At 43.4% G+C, this 27,674-nt stretch overlaps 1 protein-coding gene across 1 annotated transcript; it reads left to right on the forward strand.

Annotated features, from left to right (window-relative positions):
- Positions 1-27,262, forward strand: BLVRA (biliverdin reductase A). The gene is made up of 7 exons (XM_010076977.1): positions 1-98; positions 16,856-16,983; positions 18,477-18,596; positions 19,191-19,288; positions 20,282-20,389; positions 21,124-21,295; positions 26,815-27,262. Exons 2-7 carry the CDS (start codon positions 16,865-16,867, stop codon positions 27,086-27,088), a joined length of 891 nt encoding a protein of 296 aa, XP_010075279.1. The 5' UTR covers positions 1-98; positions 16,856-16,864; the 3' UTR covers positions 27,089-27,262.
- The last annotated feature ends 412 nt before the right edge of the window (positions 27,263-27,674 follow it).

A 27,674-nucleotide genomic window follows, 5' to 3' on the forward strand; every position in this document is an offset into this window, starting at 1 on the left:
TTGATATGCTGGAGCTGCAGAGCGTTGTGTAAGAAGGAGCTGCAGAGAGTGGAGGAGAATTAAACAGGATCACGTTTCTCCTCTGTGAGCTTAAAGAGGTTAGTGACTATTACCTAATTCCTGCTAACAGTAATTAGGATTTGTAAGCACCGCTTTCATCTTCTGACCCCCTTTCCACCCTTCCCAAGATTGCCTTGCCACCAGCGTTTCCCCCTCGGTTGCGAAGGAGTGGGGGAGTCTTGCGAGTCACGTTGTCCTGGCTGCTCCAAAGACGCCCACCACACTGGAGGGGACAGGCCAGCACTCGGGGACAGGGGGAACAGAGAGAGAAAAAAAGAGAAAAGCCCTTCGGAAGAACGTCCAAGGTGCAGGGAAGCAGAGTATTAGCTCGTAAGTGATGTGGAAGTAGCCAAGTAGCATCACCAGGTGGCCAGAGCGCTGCATGGTGGGTGTGTGAGAAGTCATTTAAAACCTTTTGTACAAGGTGTTTTCTGGGCTTGTTTTCAGAAGTGCTGAGCTTCCTCCAAATCCTGTTAGAATCCGTGTTTACTGGAGGTGTTTGACACTGCCTTGTGAAGCAACAGACCGTTAACCTTACTATACCTCAGTTTACCTGTGTGGAAAATGGAGGTGAGAATATTTTCCTTTTGTAAAGGAACGTGGTGCGGCCACATTCCAGACAGCCTTTGCTGGGAGAAAGGTGATTCTTCTGTTCTCAGATAAAACACATGGACACTTTATTAATAATTATTTTGTGCTCTACTCACAGCTACCACCAATCTCTAACTATCTGAAAAAAAATGCATCAAGGCTCAGTCTACACAGAGAGAAGAGACAGGCTCAGCCTTTATGTAACTCTTCTGACATGGTGCTGAACTTCTGTGTTGGAGTTTGTTCGAAAAAACGAGCTAGTGTTAATTAGGACAACAGTTTATTGAACTGATTTAGTGTGAAATCACTTTTATCAAACTCCTTGCATTGCTTTGCCAAATTAATTTTCCTGGAATGAGGACAGTCGTTCAGTTGTTGGTTCTCTGATTACAGATGTGAACACAGAATGACGCTATGCCAAAAATCAATGATAGTGTTTGAGCATCTTTGTGTCATTTGTGTCGATAAATGGGAAAATAAAGACAAATCTGTTTCAATAATATAAATCCAACTTGAAGTTTAATCTTCACAAAATAAAGAGCACTAAGTAAATATTTAAAATTATTTTCAGCACATATAAGAAAGCCTTAGTTAAAGTCTTACTAAAAACTATTGTCGCAAGCAGTGCACAGAACTTAAGTACTCAGTAATGGATAGTAAAATATTAATGATTGCTATCTTACTGTTGGATCAGGGAACTTCCGTTATAATGGAAGGCTGATGGTTCTGGACTTGTCCTCCTGAGTTAACATGCACATGGTCAACAAACTTTTTTTTTCTAATACCGAGCTCACAGTTTCTTTGTAGCCAGTGAATTGAGTTACTGTTTGTGAGCAACTGGAGTTTGTCAGTGAGGTGTGGTTTGTGTTGTGAGGTGTGGTTTGTGTTATCCTTAAAGGAATGGTAATGCTTATTTTGTATAGCTAAAAAAGAAGAATCAATCTTTGTAGTTTTCAACTGCTTATTTTTAGTGTCTTCATTATTTTTCAAATTGTAGTTCTATCTGGGTGTTTCAACACCCCCTCCCCACCCCCACAAAATACCCCAGAAACCCCAAAAGACCACTGCATTCATCTCTGAGAGACTTCATTTTAATGTCAAAGGGACAAATGTGGTGGTTTGTTTTTTAAATGAAGAGTGTCTGCTGTATCCACAGACTTCAGAAACTAAGCTCGGCAGATGAGAACAGGGTAAGCAAAGGGCCACTTTGAGCTCTGCATTGAAAATGAACTGTCCTTGTCAAAAGAAGTGAAGATGAACGGATAAATGAACTGACCAGTTTTTGATCTAAAATGGGAATCACTTCCCATCTTGCACTTGGGTGTCAAGACTTCAATAAGAACCAGGAGTAGAATGCACACTGGGATTTTAATGGTGTCGCGGGACCGGGGATAAAGCATTCATCTCTAATTTTCAGGCAACTGTAGATGTTTCTGAAGCTTCTTGGTGGTGGTGCTCGGTGTAGTAAAATAACTCACATTATGCTTGTTCTGCACTTGATTAAGCAAGACCTCAAAAATGTTGCTTCACTGAGAGAGGAGGGAATGGGGCTTAGGGAAGAAAAACAGTCTGAAAGCCAAGGCACTTAGCAGCTTAACCCTGTAGTTAAAAAAACCAAACAAACAAACAAACCTGAATGTATTAATGTCCTGTTGTAACTTAGTAGAACAAAGATTGCTGAGAGCGTGTTCCTCTCCCCTGGAGTTAGCCTTGAACTGTGGAAAGTGTTCTTAGGCATGTAAAGCCAAACTGTTGGGTTTACATCTTGAAACTTTAAGTGTAACTGTAATAAAAATATAAATCTACATTTGACCTGTTTTTTCTCTACTAGGCCAAAAAAGCTTTGGCTTTTTGTTTAACTGAATTTAAGCATTCCCTAGACTGTTTGCAACTTGAGCAGAGCTGTACTATGCTGATTAGAAAACACACCTGATTGGGAAGGATAATGAAATGCATTTGCTTACCCTGTTGTTCCAGATGAGCGTAATCTACCACTTCAACAAGGTAAATTCAACAGTTAGCATAAAAGAAGTTTCTCCTTTTTTCCCCGCCTGTTTCTTCTTAGTACAGCATTACAAACTAGTTAGAAAGACCCTGTTTGGGGCACCTGACATTTCTGGTATATTATAGTAACTATCCTACATGATAAATTAAAGGTTGCACTATACTGGCTTACTAAAGCAAGCTGTTCTCACGGCTCAAGTAGTGTAACTGTATTTAGTAGCTTTCCCTCTTAGTGAAATGTGTAGGCAAGAAGGGATATGTATTGTCTTGTCATTACCTTTGTTCTGTGGATGAGAGGAGAGGAAATCTACCAGAAAGAATATGGAATTATTCAGTAATCCCATAATCCCTAAATAAGAGGAAGAAGTGGTACAGGATGTGAGGGGAAACGCTGAGATCACATTCTAGATGAAATGCCCTGGCTGTTTTTTAGCTATACTAGAAGCTATAAAGCTTTGTGAACCTTTCTGTTGCTATGGAGAGCAGCCCTTAGTCAGTATTTACTGTCTTTTACAGGCTCCGGCACAGATTAGCAACAGAAGACTGTTTAGTCTGTTAGTTGGTGATGAATTTAGAGACTATGCTGGCTTGCTCGTACTTGTCTTCAGAGGAATTTGCTAATTTTTCTTAGGCATAACACAACTGAGTGCAGCTTCGAAGTGGGATCTGTGTGTTTATAAAGGTATGGTCTTGGTGGCAGATACAAATATATAAAGGTCTGAGATTTTTTTGTCCCCATTAAATCAGATTCATAATGTTTGGATGGAGAAGGCAAATTAACTCCTGACTTCTGTCTTTTCTAAAGCTATGATTCTCTCGTGGCAAAAATCTGTGAGGAACTTGCAGGAAAGGATAAAGATGGATTCTGTACTGGTGGCAGTTCACTGCGAAGTGATGAGGCTTTGAACTGGAGCGGTACACTTCTGGCACTGGAGGTGACTGTGGGCTTCGTCCTCTTTAATTCTTGGTGTCCAGTGTAAGACAGAGTAGGTCTGGTTTTTACATTAGTATGGTCTGACTAACCTGGAGTACACAGTCTGTTAGAAACAGCCCCAAGATGTTTTAGGTTGGTCATCCAGAAGTCAGGATAGCCAGTACGGGTGGCTGCTGGAAGTGTTTGCTCTGGGAAATGTGTTTTTCCTTTGGAGTTTTTAATCTTCTCAAATGGCACCAGGTGAGCAAAACAAGTGGAATAACTATCTTTGCACTTAGCCCAGTATTTAGAAAGATAAGACAGACAGGATGTCTTATCTGGTATCTATAATGAGGCTTTAAGACTAACGGCTGTTGAATAAATCTTTGCAAAATAAACAGGTCATTTGCCTGACTCTGCTTACTGCTTAAAAGTAACAGGATTCTGACAAGCTTTTCCAACCCGGTCTTTCCTGGATAGGTCCTGGGGACAACCAGCCTGATCTAGTAATATTTGCAATATAGGCAGAATGAAAGCACAGCAAATGAACCATAAAAATATCTGTATTATATGATAATATAAACAGGGCTTAAAGTGTATCGATGGCAGCTGGTCCTCTGCTTTAGGGGAGGGAAGAGCTTCACATCCTTTCTCCTCTTGCCCTCTGAGCAGGCGATGTGGTGATGTGATGACTCTTACAGTTTTTCTGCTAAGACCCCACCAGAAAGGATGCTGCTTTCTCCAGAGGGTGGAGATGGAGAACACAGTCTTATTCCCTGCTGTCTCTGAAGAAGGCCTAATTTTGCACCAGGGAGATGTGTGAACTGCTGGTCCACTGCAGCTTACCACCATCCCTGTCAATTGGCTGGTACCTTCCCAGTGTCAAATGTCCTGTAATATCAGAAGCAGAGTGTTCCTGTCTTTAAAACATGGGAGGGGAAGTCTTCCCATCCTAGATGCTGCTAAGTTATCAGCTCCTAAGGAAGCATGAAAGTGCTAATAAACCTGGAGATTAAGTTTCTTTTGGTTAAGTGACTGCTAAATGAGGCTTCAACTCTTCATCTTTCTCCTTTGGGATCTCCCACTGCTGTGCTGACAGAGATGGCCTTTTTCATCAAGAGAATCATCACAAGCAGGGAGAAGTGATGCAGTTGCCAAGTCACTCTCCCTCATATTTGAAAAGTCATGGCAATCAGGCAAAGTCCCCAGTGGCTGGAAAAAGGGAAGCGTCACATCCGTGGCAAGGGGGTGGACTAGATGATCTTTAAAGGTCCCCTCCAACCCAACCCATTCTGTCATTCTAACAAAAAGATATTCAAAGTACATTCCTTTACAGTGTTCTCGTTATTTTTAATTTCCAGCTCCTACATGACCTTATTTTTGCTTATAGGCCTATTTGGAATAAACGAAAGTTATTCTATTCCATGCTGCGGAACTAAAATCCATGTGGTCAGGAGGAAAACCCATCCAGCCTGAGAGCGAGTGTAGTCAAATGGGTTGTGAGCTGTAAACTCCTTCTCTAACTCAATTTAGTGCTAAGCATAGTCAAGGGATTGAAGTGGACTCAGAGGTCAGATCATTGCAGACAGTTGTAATTTACATGAATTTATATGAATGGTTTGGATTGGAAGGGATCTTAAAAATCATTGAGTTCCAACCCCCCTGCCATGGGCAGGGACACCTCCCACTAGCCCAGGTTGCTCAAAGCCTCATCCAGCCTGGCCTTGAACCCCTCCAGGGATGGGGCATCCACAGCTTCTCTGGGCAACCTGGGCCACTGCCTCACCCCCCTCACAGCTAATGTCTAGTCTAAATCTCCACTCTTTCAGCTTATACCCATTACCCCTAATCCTCTCACTACACTCCCTGATAAAGAGTCCCTCCCCATCTCTCCTGCAGCCCCCTTCAGGTACTGGAAGGCTGCTGTAAGGTCTCCCCGGAGCCTTCTCTTCTCCAGGCTGAACAAGCCCAACTGTCTCAGCCTGTCCTCATAGGGAAGGTGCTCCAGCCCTCATGGAGCCACTCCAACAGGTTCATGTCTTTCCTGTGCTGAGGACTCCAGAGCTTCACTGGCCCCAAACCAATGAGATTTAACCAAGTACATAGAACTTACGGTGCCCCTAATATAGTGAGACAATTAATTGTGTATCCTTTTCCAGCTGGTGTCACTGTGTGGACCCAATCATCAAGTCAGTTTATAGTTTTTTAATGAGTTTTGTATTCATTACGCATCTATGTGCAAGAGTTGCAATATATATTCATCTCTCTTTAGACGTGTTTTAAATATAAGTAGTTGTTGGAGTGGCTTGAGCCAAGTAGGATCTTCTGCTTTGCTTGCAGTTGGACCCAACTTGATGGCAGGTTTTTGGGTCCTTTTGGAGACCTTTGGAACAATAAATCTGGTGATGGTGGGTCTGTAAAGAGGCAGACAGTTGTAAATAGGAAACATTTTGTAGGGCATTCTTTCATTTGTTTGTCAAGCTGGAGCGTGAGCCAGAGCACATCAGGCTCCAGGCTGGCACACAGGTTTAGGCATGCTCAGAGCTGTCTGACTGTACAGCTAAATCAAAACTAGTGAGTAACTTAGCCAGCTTCTTGGCATGTAAAACTACATTGCTGCTTGTAGAACGTGCAGGGGTTGATAGGGGTAGACCTAGGAATTGGAAGGGGAGACGTGGAGTTTGCATTTTCAGTGTGTCCAGTTATACACAAAGGATTGTTCTTCCTAAAACTTTGCATGGGACCTAATGTGCAGTTCCAGTATTGTGGGAAATATGTTTTTACAGCATTCCTGTAACCTTCGAATGTTCTTTAATTACACTAACTTTCTCATCAGTATAAGTAGGATGCCAAATGCCCCCTCTAGTGGCTGATATTTTGGTAAAGGTTTTTTCAGTTTCTTGGGACAATTTTCACAGATGAGTAGCATGTCAGGACTACTTCACTGCTAAATCACATAGAATTTCAGACTGACTTGTCATGAGACAGCAGGCTAATGGCTGGCCTGTACAATTCTTGAGCGTAGCGATGCCCAATTACATGAAAAATAGTGAGCTCTAAAGTTAGGAGAGGTTTGAGTAACCTCAATTTTTAATCTTCATTCAAAAGCTTTTTTTTTTTTTTTTTTTGCTACTCTCAAGCAGTTGCTGCTATTGGTAGGCTTCCAAAATTTAATGGGAATGGAGAGCATCCATTGCAGTTTTCAGGCCGTACTGAGGAGAGCTAGACTGATAAAATGACAGAGGTGTGAGCTGTTGCATGCGTATTTTTTAAGATTACAACATTATGCAAACTTTATCTATTTCCCAAATTATTTTAATCTAGTTATAAAAAAAAATTTCTATCACTCTCTGTTTATTTTGGACAGGTGAAAACATTTTTGCTGAGTTAGGGGAAGACAAAGTCAGCTAAAAAAAAATACACTTGTCTGGCCAGCTACCATTTCTGTGTATATTGTTTGCTCTGAAGAGAGTACGGGGCAGGCCCTGGTGTTAGGATTTGCCATCATGCTGATGATGGAGGCAGAGGGTTTCATCAGCTGTGGGAAGCAGTATCTTTATGATGACTGTAGCGTGTAACAGGAGTGCTTTTTTTGGTTTGCGAATTCTCAAAATAGGTCAGGCTGTCATGAAGTGACCTTTAATGGACCGGAAGATAGGTATCAGCTATTGGCTTGAGTCCATAAAGATATTAGAAGACCATACTTGTGTCTGGATGTGTGTTTTGTTCTTGTGCCTACTAATATTACAGTAAACAGCAAAAGCTCTTATGTCTTAATGTACTTGTAGGATTATTCTCCTTGATATCAATGGGATTAGTCACCATTAAAGCTAAGCATGCATCTAATTCCTTGTAGGGAATTTAACAGCAAGAGAAAGAAAAGAAAAAAAGTATTTTTGTGTCCTGCATTATATGGCATTGTTTCATGTAGCTATTTCAATACAAACCTTAGTTATAGCCACCTTTTCTAGATATCTGATCTGTGTGGGACTTCCTACAGCAAATGAGGAGGGAGGCTACAGTAATACCTACTACTTATATTACACCTACTAGTAGGTCTGAGAGTGCTTTACAGAGAGAGCGATTTCCCCTGCTCTGGAATTAGGAGGACTGACAGGGCAAGGGGGTGCGATTTGCTCGCTTTAGGTCACCCAGCAAACTTCCGTGAGAAAGTAAGAACACAGCCTGGAAACACAGCTTTCCTGCGTCTGCCCAGCCCAGCTCTGAGTTCGTTAGACCCTCTGAAGAAGAAAATGCTTGTAGAAAGGACTGCAGTAGCTGGCAGGCAAATTTGGGGGCAGATGTAGTAATTGAGAAAATATTTCAGAACATTTTTCTGTGATTGTCAATCACCACTTTCATTTGTGTTACAGCAAAGGCTTGGAAGCCCCTCCTGGCTTTGGAGTTTGCCTGCAAAGCACTCATGGATCTATCGAGTGAGGTGGAGAAGCCTCTTCTCGCTGTAGGTGACACAGCAAAACCAAGATGAGCAGCGTAGGGAGGGAAGGGAATGCGCCGAGGTTATTTGGCATGTCTCAGTTACACCTCTTGTGATTAGCTCTGAGTAAAATTTCCCCAAAAATGCAGGTGTGGATGACTAGTCCTCCTGGTTTGTTTGTTTGCTTTTTTTTTGTTAATGGAAGGTGAAAAGCTCTCAATTTTAAAAAGCATAAGAGTCAGCACAAACCAACAATGTCTTCGTATGAGATTTTAAGCAGTAGTTAGTGTTCAGCTATTGAGCTGTGTGGAGACTTCGCTGGCTTTATTGTTCTGCAGGGAAGCCAGGCAACGTGGTTTATGGTTCACAGGGACCTGTCAGGGTTCAACTCTGTGAGAGCTTTAGTGTTTACGTGGGTGTTAAGTCAAAAAAGGGGTAGAGGACATGTTTCATACCTCTTTTTTTTTTATTTTTTTTTCCCCTTCTTCTTTGAGTTAGTACCATTTTCAGCTTTACTCAGGCTTATTTTCTCCAGCCTGTATTCAGGCAGACTGGTACTGTAGCACTAATATTGTTTGATCTGATGGAAAATTAGGATCTGGTAATTCCTGATAGCTCCATACCATAGCTCGTTCTCCTGAGTGCTCATCTAAAATTGGACTTTACTGCAAAGTGATTTACAGTCGCTTGTTAAAACACTCTTCTACCACCATGGACAAATTCACTTTCAAAAATTGTTATAGCACATTAAAGCCTGAAAGAAATTTTTGGGACTGTTTGTGGCTCTCTTTGCTTTAGTCATATACTAGTTAGCCAAAGACAAGCAGCCTTTTGGTTAAAGAATAGCTGTGATGAGGCTGCAGTTCTGTGGGATTGTTTATTTACCCACCAGAAGTTTCACAAGGCTCTCCATAATTCACTCCAGAGTAGTTCCTGGAAACTTAACATTCGAAGTAAGGGAGTGTTTGGTTTTGTTTGTTGGTTTGGTTTTTTTTAAGGGGATATTTTTATAAAATAAAAGGTGGAGCCCTTCATGTCTTTCTCTTAATTTTTCTCTTAATTTTTTTCAGATGTCCGAAAATGGACTCAGTTCTTTCCTGGGTATTTTCAGCATTAGTAGTGTAGTATCCAAATTACATCTAAATGTGATACGGCTCTCAGCTGTCACCTGTAGAAATCAGTTGTCTCATGCAAAGCATTTATAATTAGACTGGCAGCAAGAATCACCAAATTGAAACAAGACAGGTTAACTCAGGGCAGAGTTTCAAACAAAATGAGCCAGAGTGAGGACTTAGCTTCTTGGCACATCCCTGGGACTCCATCTCAGAAGTGTTATTTGCCTTGCTTTTTCCTCTTCAGACTAGCAGCCAAATCTGGATCACAAAGGGTGACAGAGAACAAGACAAAATGTCTTTCCTACCCATGCCCGTACGTCACAGCACTTCTGTGTCAGTTCTCTGCAGGATGGAATATGTCCTGTATTAAAAACAGATCTTCAGATTGTTCCAGCACCTCTCCTGGTTTTATATTCGTTTTGTGAAATGTTTTTGCTGCATGTATGGAGTTGTGGGCTGTGGAGGGCAGCCTTACTGTGACAGGAATCAGGACTGCTGCAGACTCTGGAGTTAGTAGAGTTAAGTTGCAGAGGTATGTTTTAATGAAAATTTTCCTTTCTGCTTGGATATTAATGCTGGAGACAGTATTTCAGTTACAAGTGCATTAACCATCACTGTACAGAGTAAAGGTGCTTGTTTGGCAGCTGTAGCACAGCATCTGGCCATATTTCAACATGACTATATCAACTTCAGCTTCGGCAGCCAGCTGGAAAACCAGAATTTAATCAGAAAGCTCGGGCAAATAAGCCTGCATATAAATGTAAACCGATGCAGGAGTATTGTTCAAATTGCTCTGGCTGTTTCCAAGGTACAGCGGTGCCAGTCAGGATGAGAGACCGTTTTCTGCTGGCAAACCTCTGTGAGCGTTGGTGAATCGAAGGTATAACTCACATACCAGAGCCTGCATGCCTGCCAGGAGACTGTGGCCTAGGTTGTGGTAGCCAGAGAGATGGGTGGGAGAGATGGAGAGATGCTGGGCAGGGTTGACACTTAAGACTGTAGCAAACAGCTCTCAAGGAAAATGTATGTGGGAAAACGTATGTGGTTGCTCTACAACTTATAGGTGCTGTTTCTTTCCTCTGACATGTGGAGATTGTAAATGGTCTTGGCAGGTTTTCAAGAAAATTTCTCTGTTGCTGTCATTTTCTATTAAATTAATGTTTTTAAAGAGAAATAACAAAGGGACGGAGTGTTGGGAGTTGCCCTCTTGACTGTCTCTGCCTTGCAGAAGGGCTTTACTTTTATCTCTAGGTTGCAGCAAAGGCGGAGAGCAAAAACACAAACTTCCCTTCCAGCATGTTAGCGTTCGATTATTTTCTTTGCTTTCATTTCTGTTTTTCCTTTTTCTTTAAGTTCTGCCTTTAGTTAAGATTAGTGAGGCTTCTGGATCTATTTCCCAAAGGTTCTTCAGCCGGTACAGAGGTTAAAGTGCATAAGTGATTTCCTGCAGAACAAAGGATATTTATGCCTTTGAGTAGGCTGCTAAATTGGAGCGTTGGTGCAGTTCTTCCCTTCTGAAAGACACTAACAAAAGCCACACTGTTCAGCTTCTGCTTTCTCTGCTCCAGGCAGATGTGTCCTGCTACAATAGAGACAAAAGAGCAGACAATATGAGAGTCAGATGTGGTGGCACAGGTTGTAACATGTACCAGCACCCTCAGTACAGTATCTGCCAGGGCTCTGAGTATTGGAAATCAGAGGTGTAGGGATGGAAGCCACCTCAGTGTTTTGACTTGTTGATTTTACAGTGACTGATGCTGTCTGTCCAGTGTTCTGCAACGCCCATCTCAGGGCTTTCCTGCCATAACAGAGAAAACATTTTCTGTGATGCTTAATCTGCAAGTTCGCTGCAAAGGGAGATCTGGAGAGCTTCCTCGGTACATCCTTGTTTATGTTAGGGGAAAATAGCAGGTTGAATCCGACAGCCCGAGAAGGATGAGGCTGAAAACGTATTCCTAGTCAGCACATACACACAGAGCAGACATATACACCATTTGTAAGTGGCCAGCCACACAGATCACAGACAGAGCTCTCACACCAACGCAGCACCAGCAGCCACATCCTGCCCCCATCTCTGGCTGACCAGGATAGAGTTCCGCTAGTGAGAACATACATATTTATATATATGTATGTACATATGTACCAGGTGGATCCTGAATCTCAGTCTTCCCATTTGCTGGCCCCTTTTCTCCTAGGAGCAGTGGGAGGTGGCTACCAGGTCAGTGGGGATTGTATTGTGTGTTTTTAAGTGGCAGGAAGGAAATGACAACATATGTCAGCACTCAGGTTTGGTAGGTTTATAGATTTAATGTAAACAAAGATCTGACAGGTGTAGAAGGGGGTGCTGGAGAGAGTGAAAATTGCCAAAGAATTGCTGTGGGAATGAAGTGGTTCAAATGTTGAGTACGCAAAAGTAATCTAGCCTTCACAGCAGTGTTTTCAAATTAAGTACTTATCTGCAAGCTTTCTGCTACTCTTAAGACACGTGGCAGTAAAGTGGTAGTCATTTGAAGTAGCACACTTAAAAAGACCAGGAAAAACTCCCACATTGCTGTTATGCTATTGCAGGTGACATTAATTGCAAAATATTGTGATTTCAGATGAGTCACTCATTCATACCTGTGGTAACGAGACTTTGAAAGCTGCAGGGAGAATGCATGAGGCTTACTGAAGTTCTCTGTATATCATAAGAGAAGGTACCCGTTCTCATCCTGTAATGTCTAGATATGCCATGACAAATTTTCTTGAAGGGGAGATAATTCTTAAGTTCTGCTTTTTATCTTGCCTCTGCGCTGGCATTGCCTGGCCTTAGCAATATTGCACAAAACAGAGGTAAGCCTCGCTTCCCTAAGGCTTACCTCTGTGAGCATTAGGGGTTTGGAGATGCAGGGACTGAAGTCCTGCTGTGATTGCACCAGGGAGGAACACATTTGCTATGTGACCGATCCCTTTGGGCATACTCCATTGCCTCTTTTGCTGCTGAATATTTCTATTTTATTGCTAAACTTTGCAAAAATGCTTGGGATGATGGGATGGTGATGTATCTGTGTAGGACAAATGATCCTCCTCAGCTAGATGCCTTTCTTGGGTCCGCCTCTGTGTCACGCAGGGCTCATTCTCCCTCTGTAAGAGGAGCCGGTTGTGCTGCTGTCAGTGGGAAGGAACTCCTGCACCAGTCAGCAGCTGCCATGCCCCCACCCCAGTTCAGAGGGGACCCTTTGTGGGTCTGGCAGAGCTGCCTGCGACCAGGCCAGGGTGGTTGTGCTCGGCGGTGGGAGGCACTCTTCAATCACAAGCTGTGAGCATGAAGGACATCCCTTTCCAATCTTATAGAATCACAGAATGGTTTGGGTTGGAAAGGACCTTGAAGATCATCGAGTTCCAACCCCCCTGCCATGGGCAGGGACACCTCCCACTAGGAGGATGCTCAAAGCCTCATCCAGCCTGGTCTTGCCCCTTTGCTTTCATATAGCCAGTTAGGAAATGGTAGAGAAAAATGCATTTGGGTGCTGGCTGATGTACTGTTGTATCACTTACTGTATAGTTTTTCAGTATGACAGGAGACAAAGTTCAGCAGCCTTGAAAATGCCTCTGAAATCTTTTTGTCAAAGCTTTAGCTGAGGTCACCTGTCTTAGAAAAAGGTGTGGATGGCAGACACAGCATTGTATGGTTTGGGTTTCCTCTTTCATTGTTTTTGTAATTGAAAGATAACTGTAGCTGTTATGCTAGTGTAGGCGTTGAAATAAGGAGTAAATTTTCATATATTCATCTGGAGACTCTGAGTATTCTCTATTCTGCTCTTACTTGGTTCATGACAGTTCCAAAAACCATCTAATTTACTTTTCTCCCTGAGCAGCTCCGGGATTTGTTGTGTGAGTGAAGTGAGGGTAATAAAAAGCAGCCACAGGAATGCAGACGTAGTGATTTTTCTCTTAGCTAGCCACGTAAGCGAAGGCTCTGTAATGTACATTTAGTAGCTGTCTCTTTCCGTGGGGATGCCGTATTAGCCTGCAAACCCTTGACCTGGACCGAATGGCTGGTTTCTATGACAACAGGTTGCATAGTAACAGTTTTCGTTCTTAGGTTGAAATTGTCTTGCTTCTCTTAAATGTGACTTTTGGGGAGGTCAGAAGTTGATGAAACTAGGAAAGTTTTTTTTCAAAGGAGAGGCAAAAATGTTGATGTTCAGCAACCTGAGCATCTGCTGAGAGATGTTCTTTGTTCATGGTGGTGGAAGAAGGTAGTTGGCTCCCCCACCTTCTCCACTTTGTTGAAGCGGAGGTCAGCTGCTCACCAGGAAAAAAAAAAAAAAAAAAAAGCACTTCTTGGAAACCAGATGACTGTAGGAGCTTCAGGGGAATTTGTCTGCTGTGTCACTCCCACTCCCAATCCTGCTAAAGGCAGTAGGCAAATATTAACAGCTTAACACTCCACTAACCTTGAAAATTTCTGAACTTAAAGCCCCTGATCAGCTGCTCTCCAGCTGGACTGCTCTTAAACCTCTGCTGACCTGGTCCTGATTCACACTGGAGCCCTTTATGAATCTAAATTTTAAAGAATTACAACCATACACTTCAGAAGAGCAGTTTTTTGGCTTTTTCCTGGCTCTGCTTGGCAAGGTCCTATGGGAGACTGCCCTGGGGGAGGCAGAGGGGCTGAGGTTGATCTACAGGGATGACCTCCCCAGAGCACAGACGCCCCATTCCAGTGAGTTGCAAGGAGAGCCAAGTGTGGCAGAAAGCCGGTGTGGATCAGCAGGGACCTCCTGACTGAGCTCAAACACAAAAGGAAAGTCCACAGGCTGTGAGGGACATCGAGACAGTGGCCAAGCTTGCAGGGACAGAGCTGGGAAAGGCAAAGCTCAGCGGGACCTGAAACGAGCTATGGGAAGGATTTCTCTGGGTACATCGGCAACAAAAAGAAGCCTGAAAAAAATAGGAGCCTGCTGCTCAGTGGGGCCAGGGTGAAGGAAATTAAAGGTGCTTGATGACTTTTTATGCTGTGGCTTTCACTAGTAAGGTCTGTCCTCGAACCTCCCAGGTTTCTGAGTCTGCTGACAGAGTCTATGGGAGTGTAGCATTACCCACTGTAGAGGAAGATGGTGATACAGCTCTGGAGCTAGTTTGATGTACAGCAGCCCCTGGCACCAGACAAGGTACATCCAAGGGTGCTGAGGGACTTGGCTGATGTCATTGCAAAGCCACTTGGTGATTAGGGGAGGTTCCTGATGACTGCAAAAGGGGAAGGATTGTGCTCATTTTCAGTACCATTGGATGTCTTAATTAGCCACCTGGACTATAGGATGGAGTGCAGCACTGGCAAGTCTGTGGATGAAATCAAACTGGGGGGAGCGGTCAATACAGCAGAGGGGCCTGGGCAGGCTGGAGAAATGGCAGACAGGAACATCATGAAGTTCGGCAAAGGCAAACGCAGAGTCCGTTGTCCAGGGCAGAATAACCAACCCTGTGTAGCAGTACAGGTTGGGGACTGCCTGGCTAGAAAGTCAGAAAGTGCTCTGCAGATGCTGGTGGACAAGTTGAACCTCAGGCCACAGCATGTTCTTCTGGCAAAGAAGGCCAACTGTGTCCTGGGCTGCATTAACAAGAGTGTAGCTGGCAGGACCCATCTACACCTGCAGTGCTGTGTCCAGTTTGGTGTATCCTGGTACGAGAAATGGGTTAAATAGAGGAGCGAGTCCAGTGGAGAGCCACCAAGATGGTCAGGGGGCTGGAGAAGATGATGAATGAGGAGAAGCTTAGGGAACTGGGTTTGTCCAGCCTCTAGAAAAGAAGGGTAAAGGGGGGTATTATTGCTGCCTACAGGTTTCTGATGGGAGGATGTAGAGGAGCTGGAGCCAGACTGTTCTGGGAGGTGGGCAGGGAAATGGCAAAAGGCAACACAGGGGACTCTGAGTAGGCACCAAGAGGAAGTTCTGGCTGTGAGGGTGGTCAAACGCTGCAGCAGCGGCCCTGGGGGGCTGCTGGATTCCCATCCGTGGGGACAGTCAGAACTCCGTGTGGCCCTGGTGCAACTGAGTGGGGTTTGGATGGGGCGACCTCCAGGGGCTCTTTCCAGCCAGCATCATTCTGCAAGTCTCAGTCTCTTTTCTCTTTGACCATAGAGAAAAGCAAGTGTAACCGAGAGTCCAGCCCAGGACTCTGCCTGTGGGTGGAACTGAAAATGGGTTGTGTGGTTATGTTACCTTCCTTTCCCCCTCTCTCTCTCAGCCCTGTACATCTCTTTTTCATGGCGAGCAGTGTCATCAGGTTATACCTCAAATATTTGGTAATGACATGGCACTGTAATCTCCCTAGAGAGCTCTTCCAATATCACTAATTTCTTCTTTTATATTAAACATGCCACTGTGTGTTTTACCTTTGTACCATTTTGGCATGTACAAAGTAAGCAGACTTCAGCACCAACAGGAATATATATGTAGGCTTGTAGAAAAATAAAATCCAGACATGATGTGTTTGGAGAGGGGCTTTCTTTCTTTTTTCTTTTTTCTTTTTTTTTTTAACCAGTTCATGTAATTTCTTAGGAGCTGTCAACCTCTAGCACTGTCAGAACAGTCACTTATGGCTGTGCTGCTGCACTGTGATCCCATCAGACAAGGGGCACAAGGAGGAGTGAAGTGGGGTTGTCCATTTATCTATTTAAGTCTTATAAGGATTTGAAGGGCTGCAGGCAGGTAATGGAAGTGATTGAAAAAGTTCACTTGGGTGAAGAGATCGGCAGTGGCAAGAAGGAGAACACTGAAACAGAAGAAACAGTTTGAAGGGATGCTGTTGTAGGGTGGATGGAACAAAAAATGCCGAATGGCTGACTTGGCTTGGGTTTAGGACGTTTTTCCTGTATATCTTGAAATTATAAAGAGTTGGTAGTCCTTTGGGTGGTGGGACAGTGCAGGTTTGAAAAGTTACACCAGTTGCCCAGTGCTTCCTCAGATCAATGGCAAATCATAAAACCAACAGAAGAATTTATTACCAGTGACCCAGCAGCCCGGCCAGCAAGCGCAATACCTGGCTCGTCCTCCGTATGATGCAATTGTGGCAGGAATGTGCTTTTGGGAGATGTAAATCTTGAAGACATGCCTGCTTGTCATGAAAGAGATGGCAGAGCTTTCTTCTTGCATGGAAATGTCAAGCAAGCATCTTGTCCAAATTATTAGATGGTTGGTTGCATCGTGACATTGTAGGACGTGCCAGAGGTTACATGGGGGAAGAGAAGATGCTCTTTGCTTCCTGTCCCAAGGTATTCCGGCTATGCTGCCGTGCCCTGGGAATGTCTGTGTGGCGGCCTGGGGCAGGCTGTGCTACAGGCGCTGAGGAAGTCAGCAGGGTTTATATAAAGCTCTGCTGGGTTTGCAGAACCTTTTGGCTCCTTTCCAGCATGGAAGCGGTGATATAAATAGAAGAATGTCTCACTTTTGAAGTCTGCCTTCTATTCACAGAAAGGAAGAACTTTGTGCCGGAGCTGTGATATAATAGCTGTTAAATACAAGTCTTAAGACCAGTCCTATGGCAGGCTGAGCTGCTTGACCACATTTCAATGGGACGCGAGTGAGCTCAGCAGCCTATAGCATCACATCTCCATTAGCTGGTTGCTGACATCTGGATAAGGTTTGGCTGTATGAAAGCAGGGTTCAAGAGTAATCCACCTCCCCTCCCAGATGCTTCTCTCCCTGCTAAAAGAAAAAAAAAAAAGTTGGTTTTTTTTTTTCCTTTGTTCAGATTAACAAAATGTTTGGGACAGTGGTGGTTGGAGTTGGAATTGCTGGCTTAGCACGAATCCGAGACTTGATGAATCCGATGCCTTCGAGCCCTTCTGAGCACCTGAAACTCTTTGGATTTGTATCCAGGTCAGAAATTTCATCTTAGCATGTTTAATATGTATATTGTAATGTTTCTTTCTTCTGGTGCACATGCCTTTCCATGTGGTGGACTACCACATGAATAGCCGATGTTTTATGTTTATTGTGTAATTAATGCTGTCTGAAAAGGAAAAGTTTATGCAAATACACGTGTCATTCTGAGTGGCAGCTAGCAAATGACCACAGAAAGCTTTGCAAAAGGGAGCAAATACATTGTATCAGTGGGATACCTTGCAGAAATGACTAAAAGAAAAGCTGGGAGGTGTTCTCACTGTAGGATCTGTGTGATAAAAAGAAGTGCAGTTCTGTCTGACTGAAATTTCCTGTAGGTTTAGGATGGTACAGGTGATAATTACACTAATGAGCTGATGTCTGCATGAGGTTTTACAGAGTTTTAAAAAAGGTTTTGTAAAAATGCCATGTGTTGTAAAGCTGCAACTTCATCATAAAACTTTGGGTTTTTTTAAAACAAGATACTGAAATTGTACATGTCTTCAAAAAAAAATCCAATCATTCAGTACATACAGTAAGGTTGCTTCTTAGAGGGCAAGAGTTTTTCTCACTAGCTTGGAGCTGTGGAAATTTAGCATATACCTCCAAAAGACGGTCTGCTTCAGAACAGTGGTGCATAAAAGTTTTAAATAGTTGGCAGCACATGTATGGATCTCAGACTGTGAATGTATTTTTCCAGCTATATTTAAATCATGCAGTCAGGGTTGTTTGAGACTGAAAAGGACCCATTAGGTCATCCAGTTTATCTCCCTGCCAAATACACTTGGTTCCCTGATGCCTTTGCTAGTTCTAGCCTTGAACAACACTGAAGAGTTTCCCACTACTTCTGTTGAGAAACAGTGCTGTGGAAATGCGTGGTTCACAGACAGCTTGCTTGGATATGTTGACTTGCTCTTTACATTCCTGTCACACGCAAACGTTACCGGTCTTTGCTTTCAAGTCCTGCCTTCCCCTCAGCACTGACATGGTGTGTGTGTTGCAAGGTGTGAGCCATCATAGCTGAGCATCTGCTTTGTCCCTCTTCTGCTTACCCACGCTTGTTGTAGTTACATGGGTTGGTTACAAGTGCTTTTGCCCATGTTGTCCAGCATGGTGGGGACAAGTTCTCCCATAGGAGCACTTTTGTCCTTCAAGTCACTCTTTTAAAATGACTCTTTTGTGATGATACCTATTAAAAGCCCAAAAAAACAAAATCAAAAAGCACTTTACACTCCAATAGCAGGACAGTTTCTGTAGTGATTCCACCACCTACGCACTGGCCCATCTGCTTTGTTCTTTTGAGCACTCCACATCCATCTGTAAGTGCTCATGCCCTTCCTGGATAACAACCTGCCTTTGTTCTACCCTGGTTTTGCTCAGAGAGACAGTGGTTCGTGGGAATAATTTCTTAAGTGCTGCTGCACAACATGCAGTTGGGAAGACTGGACTGTGACAGTTATGCTCTGGTTGTATTTATGTTAAATATGCAGGAGAAGTTTTGGCAATATTAATGAGGTCAAGCAGATTAGCCTGGAAGATGCTCTAAGAAGCAAAGAGATCCATGCAGCCTTCATCAGCACAGAGAACAGAAGCCATGAAGAAACCATCAGGTATTTTGAGGTGTTGTGTTCCTCCCCCCCCACCTTTCCCCTGTAATTTATAAGCACAGAGGCGCTGTGGAAAGCTGGTGCAGGAGAGGATGTTGACACTGGAGAAGAGACTCCCAGACTAAAAGCCTGAAGTGAATGATAGTGAGTTCCCTAGAACACCCAATAAGCCCTGGGAGAGAGTAGGATTTAAGATGCATTGATTTCCCGAGTAGTTCCAGTTGTGTACCTCTAGGCCTGTATTTTGCGGACAAGCTGCTTAAAACAGGATTCAAAGCCTTTCCTCCCAGATTATATAGAGGAAGGGCACTCCGTTGCCCTACTCCAGCCACTCAGGTGTCTGGAAGTTAGAAACTGCAGTGCTCAATGGTACAGCATTTTAGCGGCTTGCTGGGGGTGAGTGAGGGAATTCTGTGGAAAAGGGAGAATTAAACCCCAGCTCTCCTGGTGTTTAAATGGGTGATGTTGCTAGGAAACTTGCCGTTTATTTCTGTTACTCCGCATTGTGCGTTTCTCCATGTGGAGAGCAGCTTGCACAGTGGAGAGAGAAGATTACGATGATAAACTTTTTAAAAACTGATCTTGTATCTCTTTCAGAATGTTTTTAGAAGCTGGGAAACATGTCCTTGTTGAGTACCCCATGGCTTTGTCTGCTAAGGTGGCCCATGAGCTCTGGGAGATGGCTGAGCAGAAAGGTAATGCGTCTGTTCTCAAGGGTATCAACAGTATTACCTGTTGGGTAACACCAAAGGCACCAAATTCAAAGGCAGGGCTCCAGTATACCGTTAATTATGACATATAAGGGAGTATACAAGGGTCCCATCCCAGCTAGCAGTTCAGTTGGGGCTGGTGGGGATGTATGGGACTGCAAGGAAAAGAACAGTGCTGGGCAGGAGCAGAGTGCAAACCGTCTGGACGAGCTGCACTGTTTATACCACTACTTCTTAAAAATTTCCTATGTGACTTTTGTCCTAAAGCACCGGAGGTATAGGATTTCTGCTTTGCTGTTTCCCTGTACCAACATCACTTACTGCCTTGTTGCTCGCCAAATGGCTTCCCATTGAGCAGAATTTATGCCTCGTCTCTCGAAGCAGCAGCAGCAGTTACTGTCAGCTGCCTAAACTGATTGTCCTGGAAACCTTCCAGAAAAACACATACTGAATGAGGGCCACATTCAACGCGTATCGGATAGCCTCTGTTCCAAAGTAGCCCAATTAATTGCAATGGAGGGCAGTACTGTTGCAGTCTGGGTCTGAGCATTATGCTATTTTTTCCCTTCCTTTTTCTTTCCTGCTAACCTGAGGGGAAAAATGCAGAACAAGGAACTGTGAGGGGAAAGAGGCCAAGATTTAATCCATCTTTTACTTTGAATACTCATGTTTCAGCCGTAGTTGGGTATTGAGTTTCTGTTAAACATAGTGGCTGCTGTTCCTGTAGTCTCTATATTTGTTGTCTTCTGAAAATCCTTAACCCAGATTGATGCCTCAGTGCAGGGCCTGTGTTTGGTTTTCTTCCTGACATCATTTTGCCAGCCATGCATGGGAACATTGCTCAGTGAGTCCTCACTGGTTGCTGGTGAAGCCTTTACTGCCTAGGCATGCCTAGTCAGTCACGTCAGATGATTCACTCAGAAAGCTCTTATTTATCTTATTTGATCTGTTTTTTTAATTATTTTTTTTTAATGGCAGATAAAGTACTCCATGTGGAGCACATTGAGCTTCTGACTGAAGAGTACAAGCAGCTGAAAAAAGAGGTGGCTGGGAAAGACCTGGTGAAGGGAACATTGCATTTCACAGGTCAGTAGCTGTGAGGAAATCAAAGTCCATCTGGATTTGTGTGCCAGCTCCACAGGGATGCCAGTCCTTCCAGGGTTCATTCTGTCATTTCAGACAAGAGTCTGTCTATAAACTGACTAGAGACACAAATACTAGTTCTGGATATTTCCATGAAATTACAGAACTGTCTAGAAAGCACCTTTGCCTTAACAGTTGTCTTCTACAGGCTGTTTCTGTGCTAATCTCTTTCTGCTCTCTGATGAAGAACACAAGTCCATGCCTTGTTGTATGGAGGACAGAGCACTTCTTCATCCCTTCTGTACTTTGGTGGTAGTGAACAATTTCTCATTCGTACTAGTCTCAGAGAGGAGGATGAGCTCTGAGGAAGGTTCCCAGTTTCTCGCAAGGACCTTTAGTCTTCCTTACCGATGTTTGGCCCCAGAAGAGCAGGAAGAGATTTTTCAAGCCATTGTGTTCTCCCTGCTTTATTCCCTTGTTGAATCCATGTACACCCTCCTGTCCTCAACATGTCCTGAAGGGTTTGTTGTGTATGGACTTTGTGCAGCCCTCTGTCGTAGCTCACCAGCTGATCCATTTTAAGGTTGACCGTGTTTGTTGACTTTCCTACTCAGTACATCCACTCATGACCTTCCTACCCCCTGGTCTCTAAGCCTGCCACACCACAGTTTCTTCAGCGTTTCTTATGAATTATTCTCTTTCCCATTTCTCAAAACTTTCTGTTGCTGTTTCACCAGGTAGTGTCCTTGATGAGAACAAAACAGGATTCCCAGCTTTCAGTGGAATTGCCCGACTAACATGGCTGATTGACCTCTTTGGAGACCTCACTGTTACCTCTGCCACCAGAGAAAAGCAGAAGGATAAGAATTATTCCAGAATGACTGTTCACTTGCAGACTGCAAACAAGAAGTGAGTAATGGCTGTGGCAGCAAGTGAGCCAGGCTCCTCGGGTATCGTCTGCAGGAGTTCTGTATCTTCTCTTGTGGAAACAGAATGGGTGGATTCTGGCATCAAAGTGTACAAGGGAAACAAACCTGAAAGTGCTTCCTATAATGTAATGGTAAAAAGAGCCACCACCAGACAATGTCTACTGAAGAGCACAAGGAGATTTAAAAGCTCTTCTCTGATGTCTGAATGTAGGAATTGGGCCCATAATGCATTTTACCCTGCCCAAGACTGAAAGACCCTTCTCTTGCACTCTGAAAAATAGTTCAGAGGCAGGATACTTCTTGTTTAGCATCAGACATTCTGGTTGTACATTGAAAACTAACATTCCTTTAAAGGCTGAAAATACATGATGGTTTGAAAAGGTAGTGCACTGGTTATAATACTTAGCTTAGAGCACTCTAATGGTTGTGCTAGTGTGCAGTACTAGTTGGAAGCTAAGAGAAAATTACATATTTCAAGCAGAAGTGTAATAAACTACTGAAAGGCCAACATGCAAAGTTTGCTCTTGACTAATGCCTAATCTGCAGTCCTGAAGTTTCCTCAATTTTTCCTGAGGAGGACAAAAGTCTGTTTCCTGTTTCTTGTCTTTTTGCTTTTGTTGCATGATTGTGTCAGAGTGAGAATCCAGCAGCCAGGATTACTTGTCATTTTTTCCAATCATTGCACTATGACTTTCTTGCAGAAAACTCTTTTGATGATGTATTTCATAGTAATGATTTTGATCACCCTTTAATTATATGATAACAATAGCCTTGCTATCAAATTATATATTTTTAGTAGCCTTGCTATAGTATAGTATATTTTTAAACATTGTATGACCATGAAGTAACTCATCAGTGTTTCATACTGTGGATTGAGTACTCAACTTGGTCCAAAGTCTGGTGGTGTATTTTGCTGGAAACTCTCTGGTTTGGTCATTCTGGGCCATTGGCATGGAGATGATGTCCTTTCAGACAGGTTGTGGTTACTTATGAAGACAGTTTACTGCATGTTATAGATGCAACTTGAGAATTGTCTGACATGAAAAGGTCCAGAGACATTCCTAAAGCTCTGTATGTTTCCTAGGAGGTGAGAATGGTCATGGAATAATTTGTTTATTTCTTTTCACTTCTATTTTTCTGTTTTTACTTATAGCACACTCTGCCTTTGGGGCAGATGACTGCCTTATATGCATATGATGAGGCATATAAGACGACTTGGGAGAGCAGGGAAAATAAGACCCCATGGGAAAATATTCTGGCCTATCTTCATTTGTAATAAATTACCCTTTTTTTGTTGCACATACACTGCTAGAACACTTAGACAAAAAAACCCAAACAACCCCAACAACAACAAAAAAGAAAAAACCTAATAAACATGAATCCTTACTTGTTTAAGAATTTTAGATAAGCGTTTAGTTAAAAAAGTAGTAACCTGAAGGACTCTGGCTACTTGGGGAGTAAATAATCCAGGCTCATTTGAACTGTTAGTTTCACCACGGGTCTAGTTAAGCATTTTATCAGCCAGTCCTACAACGCCCATTGCAGTTTGTTATGGGATTAGCAATCTTCCTTTCTCTTTAAATAAAACATAATTTCCAATTCCTTTTAAAATGCAGTTGTGAGAGGAGAGAACTCTGTATACAAGCTCTGTTTACCCTCTTAGCAATTTGCCAGTAACACGAGTAGCTGTGAAGATCTGTATAGAGTGAGATTTTGAACTAATTCCAGCAGATGGAACTAGCGGGTGGCTTAAACATTTCCCTGGCTGTCCTGTCTCCTAGGTAGTCCTTAGCTCCTATATATGATATTTGCTAGATATGGAACCATTTCTGGATTACTGTTTTTTTCCAGCCCTACACCACTAACTGGTACCTGCTTTTCTTAGCCCGCTACTAGCTATTTGGATGGGTCAGTAAGTGTTTTGTCACCATGAGTGTTTTAATGACCTCGGGGACAGTCAGCTTTATGCCTCTAGGATAATTTACGCCGACTGGAAAGTTACATAGCGTTCTTGTATTCTGTTCGGTCGTGGGGCCATATTTCCTGACCCCCATTGACGTCAGTGGAGTTACAGCAGTAGAGAATTTGGCCCACTTCTCCGCCAAGTGGAGTTATGGCCCAGCAGTAATGGTGGTGGTGTTAACGGCTGTCATTTGCCCAACCTTCATTTTGCTGAAGAATGGGAAAGGTCTGCACCTTTGCTGAGAGGTATCCCATCCTTTACTGAAAGACGTGAATATATTAACCTTGAGAAATCTAATTAATTCAGCCTATTTTCTGCCTTGGAAAATACAGCAGGTGCAGAATGCAGCAGCCTGTGTCCTGCTTGTTAAGCAGGGATTTGTGCAAAGGCTCTAGTCTGTCTCTGCTGCACAGCCCGCGCTGGCTGCTCATCTGTCTCTGGGTGGATTTTGGAGGTGTGTGTTCATGCCTGACACCCAGCGATCAGAGACGTGACCTCTGTTGTGTTTCCAAGACCACTGAGCTGACAGCCTCTCTGTGATAAAACGGTGAGCGATCCAGGAAAAGCCAAACCTCTGCTGACGGCACGGCTGGCTTAGGACTGCAGTTCCTGTCCCAGCATTACAGAGTTTGGACTCAGTAAATGTCACAAATGACTTTTTAGTGCTAGCTGGAAAGATAATGATTTGTGCAATGTCTGCTTTGGTGCTAACTAGGAGTAGGGTCTAAGTGTCTCATTCTCATCCAAGGTAAGTTAGCCCTTTTCAATTGCATGGTAAATAAAAAATACCGTCATTTTCAAAGTGTGACAAGGAAGATGTTTAAAATAAATTGAAGACATTTTCTGAACACATATTCTGGCAACAAACATTTGAAATTATAGTTGTATTGATATCTAAGCTTACAAAGTCTGATAAAATAGCTTCAAATTGAACATTCATAAAAAATAATGTAATACATGCTTTCTGCAGAAAGTTGCTGCATAAAATATTAAGCTGAGTGGACCCAGAATTCTTTTGCTCATGAAACCAGCTTAATTCTTCTGCAGGTAAAAAGAGCGTTTGCTTCATTTTGGTTTATTGAGCTAGCACAGTCGAATTACAACCACTCATTATTTGAGGAAACAGGGAATCAGGAAAGCAGAAAAGTCTTCTCCAATCTGCAAATACAATGTAGCTGGGAGAGTAACACTTCTAACACTTCTAAATCACTAACTGCATCCATAACCAGATAATACTTTGACACAAATCTTTAATGAAAATAGGTAAATTATCTATTAAAAGAATGGCAGCCCTTCACAATTTTCTGACATAAAATACAAACCTGTTTCTTAAGGTACATAATCGCTTAAAGAATGTGCAGAGTTGCAGCATACTGAATAGCAAAAAAAGGGACCAGTTCTAGGGTAGAAGCTGTTGTTAATTAAAAATTAACATGTTTTGGTTACCAAGAAAATCTCCCTCTCTTTGGGAAAATAACTAAAAATCCCATCACAGGAGAGAAGATAAATCTATTAGTAAAACCAATATTTTCCTGCTCACTGATCTAAATCCATAATTTGAATCACTTTGATTAAATTCTGCCCTCTCTGCGTGACTGTGCTTCTGGTTCAGTGGCTTCCGCAAGCTAGAGGAGAAGGTGACGTAGGCTTGAGCCTGGTCATTGGTGTGCATCTGCTCTAGGTCACCCCAGGGAGATGACCCTGCGTTGACACTGCCTGTTTTGGATCATGTCGTGGACTCCCCTCTGTTACGTGGTGGAGGTCTTTGCCTATGCCTGCCCGGTGGTTTCTTCATACCTGCCTACCTGAGATAAAGCAGCTTTGAATAGCAGTGACCTGAACCCTCTGTGGCTGTTTGCTGTCATCAGAACATAAAACCAGCTCTGCTGAGTCAGAGCCAAACCCGGCTTGCTCAGCAGCCTGCCTCTGACCGAGGTCAACAGCCAGCACCTCAGGGAAGGAGGATGAGAACATAAAAAGCACCAAGTGATGTGGCCCTCAAGCACCCTTCTGGCATGCCGCAAACATGTAGCCTTGGGATTTCTTGAAATGCATGGTGTCTTTGCATTTATTAGTCTTCTGAGGATTTTTTTCGATGAATTTTTGTAGGTTGCGATTTGGGTCCTTTTTTTTTTTTTTAGTCCGGTTGTTTTATTCCGTTCAGTTCGGTTCGCCTGGCCATTCTTAATTTGTAGGTGTTGTGTGTGGCAGTACAGGTGAGCAAAAAATAATGGACACGGTGATGTGAATATAGAAACTGGATCCTACAGCATAAAAGATGAGAGATGCAGAATCATTAAGCTGAGTGCTCTGCAGAATATGTTCAGGTAGACTGACAAGGACTTTCTTCCCAAATCTAATGATATTGTAAATTTAATGGGCAGTACTTGGAGACACAATTTATTCTTCCATGCTATTGATGCCCTCATAATTTGTGAGTGGCAGACTAAAGTGGGCCATAAAGGACTGTGGAAAGGCCATCAATAACCAAATAAGAAAAATAATGTGCATCCTCTAAAAACAGGCAGTATTGAGAGATGATGAATGAGTTGCAGAAAGATAATGGCACAGTTTAGGCAGTTGACAAAAGAGCAGGGAGGGGAGGGGAGGGTTGTGGCTGTGGCTGGTGTTGAGGACCATTCCTCAAAGCCTCTGCAAACATTCGCAGTGTTGGGCCAGGGAGTCTGTTAAGACTCCTGGAGTGATGCAGCACCTCCCATGGCTCCTCTTTCCTCACCTGAGCTGTGGAGTTGGGGAGGAAAGTGCGAGGACCTGTGAGCTATGCCCGTCGATAGCCAACAGCACCAATGCTTGGCCTGGAGACTGTGGCTGTCATGTTGGCACAAGACAGGACTTTGTTCTGGTTAAGAAAGACCTGCCTGAGAGTCTCTGTAGCGGGCAAAATTGACATCTTCTGGTGTAATTCCCTAGGATCAACTCGGTGCTCTCAGAAGGAAACATGTTTGAAAAGTTCAGAGAGAATACGGACACTAGCGACTGCGTGAGTGAACTTGCCGTCTGCCCCGCTCACCCTAAAGGGGTGGTGTTCAGCTTGCACAGGAGCACCCGGGTCATCACCGTGGATCTGAGCGAATATTCCCGCTGGAGGAATGACTAGACGTTGAGGGCCTTGTGAGTTTAGCTGTGATTGAATCGTGCCCAAAATACATGGATGTTTAACTGCTCTTTTCATCCAAATCCACAAAGAAACAGATTAAACTTCCCTCTTCCCTGGGAGATGGCTAGACACTGCTGGCGTCGCTTTGTTCATAGGGAAAACAAAGCTGGGTAGAGCTTAGGTGGTGTGCTGAAAGTCATGGCATGAAGCAGTGGCAAAGACTATTACCTGGTGTTCAGCTCCGTAACCGCGAGGCATGTTGGGCAGAACATGTTACCTGAGTATGCAATGACTGAAATTTAAACGTGGTGCATTTGTTAGGGCATTTTCTGTAAATGCTGAGAAAAAAGCATAAACTATAACTGTTGATTCCATTTCTTCATAAATGCTCTTCTTTTTCTCTGTTCCTCCACACTAGACCTCTGACTTGGATTGAAGAAAGGGGACCAGGGATGAGACGTGAAAAGAAAATCAACTTCTGTTTCACAAGTGGTTGCCTGGAGAACTTCCCTCAAGCCCCGAGGTCTGCTGTGGGCCTTTTCATGCAGGATCAGAACCTCTTTGCCAAAAAACTTCTGGGCCAGGTATCCAAGGAAGAGCTGGCTGCTGAGAAATGGCGAATTTTGCGGTGTCTTGACCTTGCTGAGGAGATCCAACAGCACTGTGAACAGCCAGAGAAAATCTGTTCCTGAGACTGCTCTTAAGGAAGGAGGAATGCGGCAGACAGGAAAGCTGTAGGGCTAGAGCTCTCTGTTGTTATCAAGCAGTTGCTATTTCTCTTTCGTTACCTTCTTTTTGACTAATTGTGACTCCTAGGCTATCTGGGTGGGCTGGAGAGCCTGGGCTATACCCAGTGCCTTTTGGTGTGTGCCAGAACAAAGCAACATTACCCTGCTCCGATGCATTGCCGTCCTTCCAGGCAGATAGGAACCTAGCAGCAATAGGCTTTCCTGTGGTGCCTTCCACTCGACTCAGTTGGAAATGCTCCTGAGAGCAGATCCTGGAGGACTGCAAATACTAGATATGATTTTCCATCCTGAGGTGTTTTCTTCCCCCTCCCTCTATTCAGATACATTTGAAAATGAGATGTGTTTCATTTAGTACTGTTCATGTAGTATTATCTAGAAAGAAGTGTTAGCTAGAATGAACTTCTAGGTGCGTTTTCCACCTCTTTACTTGGTCTGCAGAACTTGTGCCACCACAGTCCTGACCTTTTGTTCCAGATCCCCTGAATTGTTTTGTGTGTTTGCTCTAATAAGTAGTTGTGCTTGTTTGTTG

Source organism: Pterocles gutturalis, unplaced genomic scaffold, assembly GCF_000699245.1.
Source record: "Pterocles gutturalis isolate BGI_N339 unplaced genomic scaffold, ASM69924v1 scaffold12403, whole genome shotgun sequence".
Classification (NCBI taxonomy): Eukaryota; Metazoa; Chordata; class Aves; order Pterocliformes; family Pteroclidae; genus Pterocles; species Pterocles gutturalis.